Here is a 13,486-nt window from a genome sequence, read left to right as displayed (position 1 = left end):
AAATGATAAAACATTGTCGGAGTAATTACCCTGAGATCAAAGAACATCTTTTCTGTAATCTGCCTGACTCCATGATCAATTTTCTGTGTGGCAAAATATTGATCCTTGTGCTCTTGGCAAAAGACCCTGAACACGTAGGCATCTCAGTGTAATATCTTCACAACTATTGGATGTATCGTCATGGAGTTTGCTCCAGGCATTCAAGAACGAATGATTGGTTTGGTATGAAATTATGTGAAGACATTAAAAGTCCCAGAACACAATTGCCTTTTCTCTCTAGATTCAGTAGCAGGTTGACAATTTAGTTGTTATGGAAATGTCTTTACAACTATTGGATAGATTGCAGTGAAATTACAGGTAGACCAGCAGTGTAAGCAATGAAAGCAATGCATGGATGTGTGCTTTGGACGTGATGAAAGCGCAAAACCTTAAAGCAACCTAGAGACCATCTTGTAAAGGGATAAGATAGAGTCTTGGGCTGCTTTACCACTGCACAGTATGGCGGAACTTGCTCTTTAATGGTTTTCCATAAGCAAAGGTTTTGGTTACTACCTGGTAACGAATCTTTTTTTGGTAGCTGGCTTCCAAGCAACCTGAGCTGATACTGAAAGGTTGTGTTTAGACACTGCAGACCAAAAGTCACAAGTGTGCGCCCGGATAGCTCAGTTGGAAGAGTGGGCGCACATGTATTGAGGCAGTGGTTCGAGTCCGACCTCTGCCCCTTGCTGCATGTGCCCCTCTCTCCCCTTTCATGTCTTCAGCTGTCATGTACAAAAAAGGCTTAAAATGCCCCCAAAATAATCTTAAAAGAGAGAATTCAAGTCAATATTCACACAAGGAACAACATTTACAAGAAAAAAAAACAGCAGCTTGCAAAACTGTGTACACCGCCTACCTAAAGAGAATGGTTAGTGGGCAGGTTCCCATCCTGGTGCCTGCTTAATGCCTGGAGATTCTCTGCCTATCCTCTTTACTGAATAATGTAACAAGTGGTGAGTGTGGGTGGCAGAGAGGGATGGCCTCCACTCAAAATAGACTCCATTGCAAAAGCTTCAGAGACAAGATAGCCTACACTTGCACACGCTTAGTTATGTATAAAACAGTTCTTACTGCAGTGGCAGAACCACTGCAGTATGAGCCAAATTGTGCGTGTCATAACTATTAGGATATCTCAAGAGACCATCCAGGTTAAGTAAGAGTCAAGTAAAAACATCAAAGATAAAAGTGTTTGCTTGTGAATGTGTGTAGAGGTTGTTCTGGTTCACCCCTGGAATAAGCAGAGCAGGTGAAGCATGTAACAGGCTTGAACAGCAGCCAGTTCTGACACTGCCCCTACAACCAGGGAGACAGGAGTGGTCACTTCCACACACTTTCTCTCTCTGTGTGTGTGTGTGTGTGTGTGTGTGTGTGTGTGTGTGTGTGTGTGTGTGTGTGTAAAGTGTGCGCGCGCAACCTGAGCACAGAGCGCCCTGGCTTTTCAACCACCGGGGACCAAACTCCAACTTTCTCTGGCAAGGTTTCTCTGCTAAGATGGAGAGCGGCTGTAAATGAAGAGCTGAAATCCAGAGGAGATCCATTTAAAATGAAAAATGAGCAGAGGGGGGGCATTAACGGTGGCATGTGCTAATAAGACATTCGCAGATTTCTGTGCATGTACCCAGCGGCAAGTCTTTACCCTTTGAGAGACAGCAGCGGAAACGGAACTATTTTTAGAAACAATGTAGAGGAGTTTATCAAAGCGGAGCTTAAAGCAGTGGTTTCGTGACATTCTGCTGCTTTTAATGCTGCAATTTTTCTGAGCCTCCTATCTGCGCTTGCCGTATCACGGGGACAGGACGATGTATTTATATCTATCTTATCTTAGCTAGTGCCGAATGATGCCTTTCCCTCTCCTGCTCTCCAGTAAAGCACACCGGGGGACTGCAAACTTTCGCGCCATGGAATCTTCTCCACTTAATGGCAACGGCGGCTGCAATGCTTTTGGGACCTCGTGTAGTTTTGCGTCTTTTCCGACTCTTAGAATTTTTAAAGAACATTGCAGTTGGAGATGTGAATGAGAATTAGTATTGACTGATAAAGAACAACGGGGAAAACCCGTCTCTCATCCTCTTTACTTCCGTCAAGTGTGAGCACCTGTTTTTGCCCGCTCCTATGGGACTTAAGCACTCGTCCCGCTGCATGCTCCTCAGGAGAAAAATGGCGGAGTCTGACAGCATTGAGGTAAGTTTGAGTGACACCTTTGTTATTTCAGAAGTCGAAATGAGAGTAAGCTGTCAGAGTTCCAAATGCCTCCTGCCTGCAGCATGTGTCCTATTTAGTATAAGTTGTACCTCGGACAAAATGCGACATAGCCTAGCTACTGTCCGGATAGTGAGACAGCAGTCCGCGTGCTGAGTGATAAAACAGGCTCCATCTCCGCGGGGATGTTCAGCCTCCCCAATGATAAAACAGGCATTGTGTTAGTGTTTCATAGTGATTCCACTTTTATTTAGAAGACACGACTGTTACCCTTACAACATTACCAGCTGCCCACCCGTCCTCGGAAAAGGGGGGGGGGGGGGGGTCCCTCAGACAGATAACGTCTAAATAAATCAAAATATGTATTTAAATGAAGACAAGCCGTTTTAAAAGGGACGTGCTGTGAGCATGATGAGGCTGAACAGGACACAGTGTGCTGAACTGAGAGCAGAAGAAGTTGCGCTGTCCACGGTACTGCAGCACCTTGAGGAGCAAAGGGAGGACGCTTGGACTTGATGTGTGGAGCAGTTATCGAAGAAAAGCAGCTGGAGCTGAAGACATAATGTCTGAGTGATTTATGGATCTACAGTATTGACTCAATACAGGTCTCTGAATGGGGGTCCCTGTACCATTAATCCTTTACCGTGTATTTACCTTAATACATGTCATTTAACTGTGGCTTTTATCCAAAGCCACTTCCAATTTAATGTTTTCAACCTTGAAGGTACAATTTCCAGACCGCAAGAAGTTACCTTAAATAGGCCAATCTACAAAGAACCATATGAAAGTGCAGCTTGCATTTTTTGTCTGAGCTCATTACATCATACACACCAGCATGCTTTCTCTGCCCCCTTGATTCTGTCTCCCGGCCATTCCCCTAGTTAAAGATCAGTTGGTTACAGAGCATTGTCCTACCGTGGCCCTTCTCTGTTGAATGGCCTCCCACTACATCTTAAAGAAGCACACTCAGTTGACATTATGAAATCTAGATTGAAAACCCACCTGTACTCATTTTCTTGTAGCCAACCATAACACACCATCCTTTCTGCATCCTTCACAAACAAACCTATTTCAATTCTTGCTGGTTTTGTGTTGTTTATTATTTCTGCTTTCATGCTGTTCAATTGTTGCTGTCTGTTATTTATGTGCTCCCTCAATTGTACTGAGACCATGACTTATGGAGATTTTACACTAAATGTTATTTATTTGAGTGACTGATTTGAAGCCCCCTCCCCAAATACTTATTACGCTTTTGCATTTCATTATAAAAATCATCTACTGTAGATTTTTTTATTAACATCAGTGCCCAGTGTTTTTTTGGGTGCAGTGCCACATCTGTATTCACAGTGTGACGGGGGCTGATAAGTAATGCTTAAAAGATCCAAAACACCCTGGGAAGTTGGAGACAGTCTCCTGTACATTATTCATTTAACACAAAAGTTACCTCAAAGCAAGTTTATTTATGGGAGAAGCCTTCCTCAAGCTCTCAACGTTTTATCGATGCACTCACGTCTGAGGATGTATCAGGACACCTCATACATTATGGTAAGAAGAAACTGCCTTTATGGACCGATCTATCCCCTCCCCTGCTCTCTGATGCTTTGGACTACTTGTGTTTTCAGAAGCACCTACAGTTAAGTGCCATAATGGCAGAGGACCAAAGTGTTTTTCTTTCCGGACTGTGATGTTGATTTCCTTTGACCTTATTACAGATAAAACACCATACCAACAGTAGGCCATCATAGCTTTTAACTCATCTATGTGGTACCTCTATCCAGACATCCACTGAAACACTCATTTCCTTTCAGCAGACAGAGTTAACCTTCCAAATCCACCTACTGACCTTACCACTTACTTTTGAAAGAGTTCACAAACAGGCGTCGTCTTTACAGGTACAAAATTATTGTATGTACCCTCATAAGTGTCAATTGAATGCCCTTCTCAAATAACAATTCTTACCTCTGTGTAAGGAGGAGGATCTAGTCTGAAATACAACCCCAAATGTGTTTATCTGTCGGGGGGATGGGGGGTAGGGGGTATGTGGGGGAGCATGTGTGCCACCCTCTCCTTTCTGTGTAAGCATCTCGGTTACACTTGCTGCAGCTGCTCTCCTCTGACCATACTGCTACCCAAGTCTACTTCAATCTCTCCGTCAATGACACCCTGGAGCATTTTGTTTTTTTCCGCGTTGCAACTTTTAGAAAGTCCTCATCGATTCTGTCTTACAGGTGGCAGCCTTAACCACAGCTTCTGTTTTCATCAAATCATGCTTTCTTTTGCTTTCAATTTATTTTATAAGATGCCAAGATTTCTTATCATAACTGAGCTGAGTGTGACTTTAGGTCATGTAATCTGTTTATCCAGATTAAATAAATGAAGTGATACATCAATAGAAACATGCATCTCCAGGCAGCTACAGTAAAGTCTCCCTGATGATTAACATGTTACGATTAACATATCTCTCACAGAAGTAGGAGGTTAATATGCTGCACTGTACCAAAGCACTCCCTCTTTAGATCTTCATCATGCATGGCTTAAAGGATTGAGAGAAGTTCATCAGATGGGCTTTCCCTTTTAATTACAAGTTCCTTGCAAAGTGAGATCTTTTATTTAGCAATTCATAAATAAGAATGTAAACTTGACCAAGCAGTAGGCCTGCACGATATTGGAAAGAATCTGTCATTTTTTTCCCTGCGATATATGTTGCAATATAAAAAAAGAAAAAGTAATTTTTAAAAGATGACATATATAAATCTATTTGGAAATAATAAATCATTCAGGACTTTGAGCAAAGGCTAACATTAACATAACAGTAGGTATTTTGATCACCAACCTAAGCCAAATTAAAATCTTGACTTCCTGATGGCACTTGAGAAAATTTCATAACAACCCATCTAATAGTTGTAACAGAGCGGCTGCTAAAATAATTCTAAAAAACGGAAAATAACAAACTTCCAACTGAAGTTTAAATAGTGACAATTATCTAAACCTACTTGAAATCATAGTTTCAGACTTTTACACACTTCTGTGGGTTATTGTTGTAATCTCAACAAAAATTGATATTTTACACATTTGAATCCAGCTGTGTGTCATCTTTGTGTGGGCAGTGTGTTTGGATGAACAGTGTTTTGCTTCCCTGTATGAATGCAAACTGAAGAGAAAAGATGTTTCAGATTAAGCTGATCCAATACCTTTTTCAGCTTTCCTGCAACACAGGCCTTTCCTTTTTCTTCTATTTTCTTCTTTCAGATTAAAATTAAATCTACACATCCTCATATTTACATCCATGTTGCACATTTTTTTATCATTTTATTTTTGGAAGGCTAAAAAGTTGAAATGAGAATATACACCAGAATGGTTTACTGCTAAAAACTGAGATGCAGGGAGTCCATGTCTCCATCTCTCTTTCTCTCTCTCTCACTCACTCTCTCTTTCGCTCGCTCCCTTGGCACACACACACACACTATGACTAGACCTTACCAGCTGGCCTTAGAGGTGATAATCATGGCATTATGGGTGTACCGTCTGTGCAGAGCAGAGCTTTCTGGCCATTTCAGCCTTCTGTGGACAGACAGGCTGACTTCACATCAGTAATCAGAGTATTCTCCACACTCAGTAGATTCTGGACTCTGTGAAACCACAGGCTGCTTTGTGGAGTAGACTGACAGATGAGCTGAGAGGGATGAGAGCAGATTAAATGTTTCAGTGGAATAGCTGATGAGTCTAAGCCAATCGCTGCTCATGAATCTAAACCACACAATGTGATGCCAATTTGCCATTACAACCTTGTTTTGTACTCAGAGAGTAGTTTAAATGACATAAGCCCAGAGTCCTCAACTTTAATGAAGTGTTTTTCTTTATCTCTCTTTGTAGCAACCACAGCCACGGCCAATCCGTATAATTCCATCCCAGTCGACACAGCCCACCTCATTGCCCAAGCCGGTGCCTTCCATCCAGCAAGCCTCACACCCTTCTCTGCCGCCGCACACGCCCCATGTTGCCAGCCTTCCCAGCTGTCCAGGGCGGGGGAAGATGTCCAAATTCCTTAGCCCAGAGGAGATGACCTCACGAGACTACTACTTTGACTCTTATGCCCACTTTGGTATACATGAGGTATGCCTGCATGTCCTATTTTTTTCTATTTTTTTGTTACTGTGTCAGGGATAATTAGACAGATGTGCAACATGCATGACAACATTTTTGAACAAATATTCTCAGGAACTAAAGTCGGGATCCAAAAAAATCTCTTTGCACATTCCTGTTTGCGTTACCCCCACTAGATCCGAGACTTTTGTACTGCCTGTTGTTAATACTTGAACTTGTTATAAATGCATCTTCCTTCAAATACTCTCATTGTACATCAGACAGTGTTAAGGTTGCGGCAGGAATGAGGACCCAAATGCAGAGAGGAGAAGGCAGGCAGATGTAGGTATGCAAGGGCTTTATTGTCCAAAATACAAAGAAAGCCAAAAACAGGAACAAACCAAAAAGCAAAAATTGCAAAACAGATAATCACCAGGTCCAGGGCACAGGAACAAAAAACAGGAACACTGCCACAAGGAGACGCACAGACAGGCAAATACATAGGAATGATCTGACAAGAGACAAAGCAAACACTGGGGTAAAATACAAGAGGTAACAAGGTAATGCGGAACAGGTGAGAACTCAGGTGAAGCACATTAGGGCGGGGCTAGACAATCAGACAGGACAAAGCAAAGCTGGACAAGATTAGACAAGACAGGAAACTGAACCAACATAACACAGGAAGAAGAACTAACAGACAATTACTGGGGAATCATAAGACAGAGACAACCACACAGGACTGGGGAGAAAACCAAGAACAAACACAAGGCGAGACAGGAACAATAACCCCAATTAAACACCAACCCATAACAAGACATTGGTAATTCAAGCTCTGTATATGGCAAATACAGCTCTTATATGACAAAAATACCCATATTTATATTTCAATGTAGCATAACTGTCATAATGCTACCAACTTATTTTTCACATTGCACAGTATGTTGCTGTTGGATATCTAATGCCAATTAATAAACACAAGTCATCCATCACATTGTGAACGTGGGTTCAAACACAACTATGCGTGAAGATGCAGTGGATCAAAACCAAACCAGGTATCCCTGCAAGATCGACTTGAAGTTTAAATGGACAGTTACGTCTTTTCACTTCTTTTTACACCAATTGTGGCTCTAATATAGTTAAACCGCAGACATCCTGCTTGACCTGTGGTGTGGTTTCTCTGTTCACCTTTAGGACAGCTGCTTTGGCTTTAGATCCCCGCAGTGAAGCATGGGCCTAAATTGTCATCATAACCAATAGGAGTAAGGGCGAAATTACAAGTCCCATGTTGTATTTTTCCCATGGGTTTTGCCAATGTTTCCAATAATTTTAATTTTAATTAAAGCTGCAAGCAGCGTTGGACAGGCCCTTGCTAATCTTCGCGCGTTGGGGTTGCTGGCAGACGCCGCTCCTTGCAACCAACAAAGGAAGTCTCTGCTGAGTTCATTGATACCTCACATCAGACTCTACCTTAAATGGGTCAAAGGTTATGAAAATGGGGCACAGTTTAAGAGTAGGGGTCAGGCAAAAACATCAACAATAAAGAAAGAACTCTCTGCTGAGATTAAATGACACCCTACACAAGACTCTACCTTAAATGTGTCACCAGTTATGAAAGGGGGCGTGACTTCAGAATAGGGGTTGGGCCAAACCATCACCAATGAAGAAGGAACTCTGCTGAGTTCAATGACATCTCACAGACTTGACCTTAAATGGGTCAAATGCAATGAAAAGTAGCGTCATCTGACTGAGTAGGTGTGGTTAAATTATAGGGGGCGGCTCAGTATCACATATAGACCACACATCATAAGTTCATAAAAATTGGATGATGTTTGTCATATAAGGTTGACTTCCTGTTGCCAGATGGTGGCGCTATGGCCAAAAGTCAGTATTGGGCTGTATATGTCCTCAGGCCTGGACTCTGACAATGTACACTGTAGTTACAGCCACTTGCTTGTTCATTGCCAAACACTCAAAATAGCCAATATTGGCGTGCATATGTCCTCAGGGTTAGATACTAATGAATTGTGAAAAGTTTCGAGCCAACTGGACAATGTACACTAACCTTACACCCACTTCCCGTTCAACGGCAAAACGCACAAAATGGCCGCCCGCCACAGCCATGCCCTATGACGAAAAGGTTTTACGCCCCCTCGTGGTGTGAGGTGTGTGTTCGCGCTCTTCTCTGACATGCACTCACAATCACATCTGATAGACAACCTTCTGTACAAAACTAAAGTACCGAGCCAGTCTTGTAAAATGTCAGGAGTAGAAAGTACTGATATTCGTGTTTAAATGTAAGGCGTAAAAGTAAAAAGTCGCCACAAAAATAAATAGTAAAGTAAATAGATCGATAATATCTACCTGAGCCCAGTAACAAAGACACTTTACATATGTGTACCGAGTTTTGTGAGTCTACGTTAAAAGCACTAGAGGGGTTCAATTCTTTGAATTTTGTAGGGGGCGTTAGCAAGCCATTTTGGTGCGCTTATTCACAAAACCCTTAAAATATGTACATTTTCACCAGACTTCATGTAACTGCCGATTTTGGTGAGTTTTTGAATATGTTAAGCCCTTCAAAAAGGCAATTCATTGAATTTTAATTTTTAATGTTTACTCTTTATTGATCACCTATGTGGAAATTAAAATTTGATAGATAAAGAAAAATTGTAATTGCTTCAGTTTCTATAGGGCCTTCGCTGCTGTTGGAGCTCGGGCCCTAGTTAGAACCAAAAAATCTGGCAAAGTTATTCAAATCTATAGAACATTCCAACTAAAGCCTTCATTATACCCTCGCAGACTCGGGCAGATGACCGCATGTACGTCATGCCCATGCCCACAAATTGACCTTAATTGTCTGCTGTCGTTGGTTCACTGTGTCTTTTACCTTAGCTTCTTCTATTTCTTTCTGGAAAGGCACTTTAATGATGATCCTGTGTGACATTTTTCCTGAACTGAGTCTCCCAGCCTCCTCCTGCGCTGTACTACCCAAACAACCTATAACAACCAGATCCCATATGTCATAGATGGTTAGAACCATGGGTGAGGTAACAGTCAGCCAATCCCATCAAAGGAAATGAAATCTGAACCCTGCATGAGAGGATATTTCTGGGCGGCTTACTCTTAGCTTAGCGCTACACAAAGTCATGACTGCAAATTTTATGAAGACGTACAGTACTTCAATCTTAATAACAGTGAGCTGTTATTAAACATGTTGTTTAGAAAAAATCTCATATTTCCAGTATTCTAGATGACACTTGAAGCATTCTAGGTGCTTAACTTTTCTATCAGAGTTCAGCTACATTGTAAGGAGAGGAGACAGAATGTTTAAAAAAAAGATCACGTTCCTCTAGTGTGGTCTATGAGATGAATCTTTGATATTTCTTGGAAAGTAGGTCAGGTGTAATTTTAGTGTTTCGTTTCTAAATATTTGAGTCATGCATGCACTCTGTAAGAAATGCAGACAGCCTAGAGGCTGGAGGCTGGAGGTTGGAGGCTCATGGGGCTTATTCGGAAACACCAACTATGGATGGATTGGAATGTAGAATGTCATATTTTTTATTATTTGCTAAACCAGGAGATGCTGAAGGACGAAGTGAGGACGCTCACCTACAGGAACTCCATGTACCACAACAAGCATGTCTTCAAGGACAAAATAGTGTTGGATGTTGGAAGCGGGACCGGGATCCTGTCCATGTTTGCAGCCAAAGCGGGGGCAAAGCACGTGTATGGGGTAAGACGTGTTTCCTTTCAGTGCAGCGTCATCATGCTGAACCTCCAGGCTCTAATCACTGTCCAGCCTGACAAGCTGCTGACACTGTTTGAATGTACTTAGTTAGTTAGCTAGTTAGTTAGTTAGATTTATTTTATTTGTGTGTCATGCCAAACATTTGGCCCATCAAATATGGGATTACAAGACACCACTATTTAATAGGAATCTTCAAGTCTCACATACACATAATAACAAACAACAGAATAACAAAAACCAAATCATCTCTTAAAGAGCATTTTTCGGGTTCTCCCAGGCTTTCTCAAGAGAACTAGCTGATGTAGGCCTTTGTAATTAACATGTGAACAGCCATCTCTGTCTTTGAGCATCATCCATATTTACAAAATCAATATCTGTTTTTACTGTATGTGCATGACCTGCTCTCTGTATATAGTTGTTAAAAGAATTTCCCCAGGCACCTAAAATCTTTAAAGAAATATCCCATGTGACGGGAAGGTGCTAAAAGTGTGTGGCCTCTCCGGCAGGTTGCTAGCCTTGTAGTCGTAGCGGTTTAAGAGCACTGTCTGTTATCGTGTACTGCAGCAGGGGTAATTGCATTCAGGGCATGTCTGAGAATACATGCTGGATACACACCCCCAGTTTGGGTCAACCACGTGGAACTTATTTTAACTCCAGACAGCGTTATTAGCTTCAGGGGGACAAGTGATTAACTTGAAAATGCCAAGACTACTTGTTGACATTATGCGTGTGTGTGTGTGTGTGATTTCTTGCGTCTCAGGTTTTCCTTCCCTCTTCTGCTGTCTCGCTCGGTTCCTCTATCCCCGTCTTTGTACTTTCGACTATCATATACAAAAAATACCACTTCAGTTCCATTTCCCTTACCTCACACATGCATTTCTTCCTTCCATCTGGGAAAGATTTGTCCACAGAAATGGGTCTAAAAATTCAGGGATTTTGTGCACATTTGACTTAGATGCTCTTGGTTTCAGTTCTGCACCAGTGCACAAGACCTTTATTGCACCTAAAGCTCTTAAAGATCCAGGCTTGTGAGGTGGAGGGACTGGGCTCTGGGCCAACAAAAACATCACTGTCATATGGACCTCATTACATAAAAAGGAAAAGTGATAACCTCTATTCTGGCTCCACAGAGTACCCATAAAAGACTCTTTGCTGCCGAATTCCACTGAGCCCACAGGTAATATAACAACAGTCAACAACTAACGCTTTTACTGGGTGAGCTAGAGGCCGCTCCAGGGCTCCTTTTTGAGTCTGTTCTTTTTTATTTTGTGTGAATATTTTTCTCCCTGGTGATGTTACAAAAATATTGAATAATTTTATTTACAGGGTGAATGTACATTAAAGGGAAACGACAGCAAAAGAGCAGTATGTGGGATCTTAAATAAACACCAACAAGCGACCGTAAATAAATTGTGTATTTAATGTGGTCAGTCCATATACTCGAGTCATTCCAGCTCTCACCAACCCTTGATATTAGACCACTGGCAGCATCATTAATATCCACAAGCTCACACGTGCAGATTGTAAGCTGCCTGTCCTGCATGAAATCACAGAGGGCCAATGGGAACTTGATCTGCAAGCAGGTATATCAGGGTCCAAAAAGCTAAAGCAATTATGAAGTTAAATCATCGCGGAACAGATTTTAAACAAGTGGTTTAATAGGTGTTGTTTGCAGTGCGCATCAACAGGCTATGATCCAGCCTTCGACCACAGTGGCTCAACAAATCATGTTGCAGTTAAACACGCAATTTAGCATGGGACGTAATCCACTGGTTTTTCCGGTAGGCTTTAGTTTTTAGGCTTTTAGTTTTTCCAGTAGGCTTCACCAGATGCCCATGTTGCTCGGTTTTTCCTGGATGGAACATTATGCAAGTATGGCTAAATGTTAGCTTCATAAAGTTAAAGAACATAAGTTTGTTCATAGGAAAATTCAATTCAATTCAATAAAAAACTACAGGAATCAAACTGAACCTTAACTTAAATCCTAAATTAGGGTGGTGGTGTGGGGGGGGCCACTTCAATAGCCTCAGTGCGCCCATTGAAGTACGACTCTGATGGACACATGTCTAATGTCTCTTTCTTCTCGCAGAGATTCAGACTGACAGAGATGCAGAATCATTGCCAATTAGAGGGCTGACGCATAAAGCCTAGTTTTTAATTGGCTGGGGATCAGTGTTGTGTGAGAGCTGTTGATTGAAAAACAGACAGAAGGCTGCAGGCGCCACCAGCAGCCTCCTCCGAAAGACAGCAGGGAATAGGGCCCCTCCAGGGTGGCAGTGCCAATGTCACATCCTTGCACCCTATGCATGCTCAGTGTGAAACTGAAGACCTTGGATAAAAATCTGAAGCCAGGATTTTATTTTCAGCACCAAAAAAATAAAAGAAACATCCAAGTTCATAATTACTTATTTGTCCAAATCACAGTTGGTGTGTTGCCCACACAGCATGTCCAATCCATTTCTGCCTCCAAATAAAAAACCCTGCAGACCTAATTCTTACATGAGAGTCCGAGTCAAAACTGATTGCTTCTATTTTTCAGCCTCGTCTCTCCACAAATGTCGTAGTCTGGGTTTGCTCTTTTTTAAGAACCACAACAACTTAAGTTGATTCGAACGTCCCTGTTGTGATTACAATCAAATGGATCTGTCAACACATCAATAAGGCTCCCTGATGCTGTAAGGGGTTGGTATTGACAAATGCCTCCCCTTGAATTATGTTCTCATTTTGTTCGGGAGCGGTCTACTGGAAGTATCTAGAGTTTAGTCTGATGAATGATGGGGTTTTTATTATGTCTCTGTAATCATTGGCACCTCAATTAATCAGCCGTGAGTCCTGTATTGGTGAGCAGAACAAGAAGTACACAATATGTCAAACAAGCAGCTTAGGACTCATAAAAGAAAGAAGAGATGCAGTTATTTCAGGGGGAGGGAAATGGGGACAAAGAAAAGAGCAGTGGGGTGAGGATAACTTAAAAGAATTTAAATTTGTCAAACAACTAATGAAACTGGAAGCTAAAGGTCCGATCTGAGCTGAAATGGCTGGTTATAGTGAAGCAGTGACTGATCAATAACTTAATTACTTGAAGTATGAGGCTCTGGCAGCATGTCAGGGACCGGCACAGAGGCTGGTCACCTTGTGAATTCTATCCCTTCGTAATTCCCACCTCTCCTGGCAAATATCCAGCTACCCTGTTTTGAATTTTGAAATCTTTTGCAAGCGGTGTCATATTCATGACTGCAATGGAAGCCAACCACAGAGAGACAATTCTCAAAGATGGCCTTATTTTCTACTCCTGAGAGAACCTTATGGTGGCTGCAGGAGCAATACATCGAAAATAGAGATTCAATTCTGGATTTGTCTTTACTTCAAAACACACATTGGAATTAAATCCCTCAAGAGCCAAGGGAGCCATATAAACAA

At 41.9% G+C, this 13,486-nt stretch overlaps 1 protein-coding gene across 1 annotated transcript in view; it reads left to right on the top strand.

Moving 5' to 3' along the window:
• The first annotated feature begins 1,404 nt into the window (after positions 1-1,404).
• LOC117948643 (protein arginine N-methyltransferase 8-B) overlaps positions 1,405-13,486 on the top strand; it is a 31,758-nt gene continuing 19,676 nt past the window's right edge. Inside the window, exons 1-3 of the mRNA XM_034878414.1 lie at positions 1,405-2,220; positions 6,112-6,351; positions 9,896-10,051. Coding sequence (XP_034734305.1) covers positions 2,152-2,220; positions 6,112-6,351; positions 9,896-10,051 — 465 coding nt within the window. The 5' untranslated portion in view covers positions 1,405-2,151. The remainder of the gene's footprint in view (positions 2,221-6,111; positions 6,352-9,895; positions 10,052-13,486) is intronic.

Source organism: Etheostoma cragini, chromosome 8 (genome assembly GCF_013103735.1).
Source record: "Etheostoma cragini isolate CJK2018 chromosome 8, CSU_Ecrag_1.0, whole genome shotgun sequence".
NCBI lineage: Eukaryota > Metazoa > Chordata > Actinopteri > Perciformes > Percidae > Etheostoma > Etheostoma cragini.
Note: the sequence above shows the minus strand (reverse complement) of the source record. Positions and strands in the feature narration are given on the sequence as shown.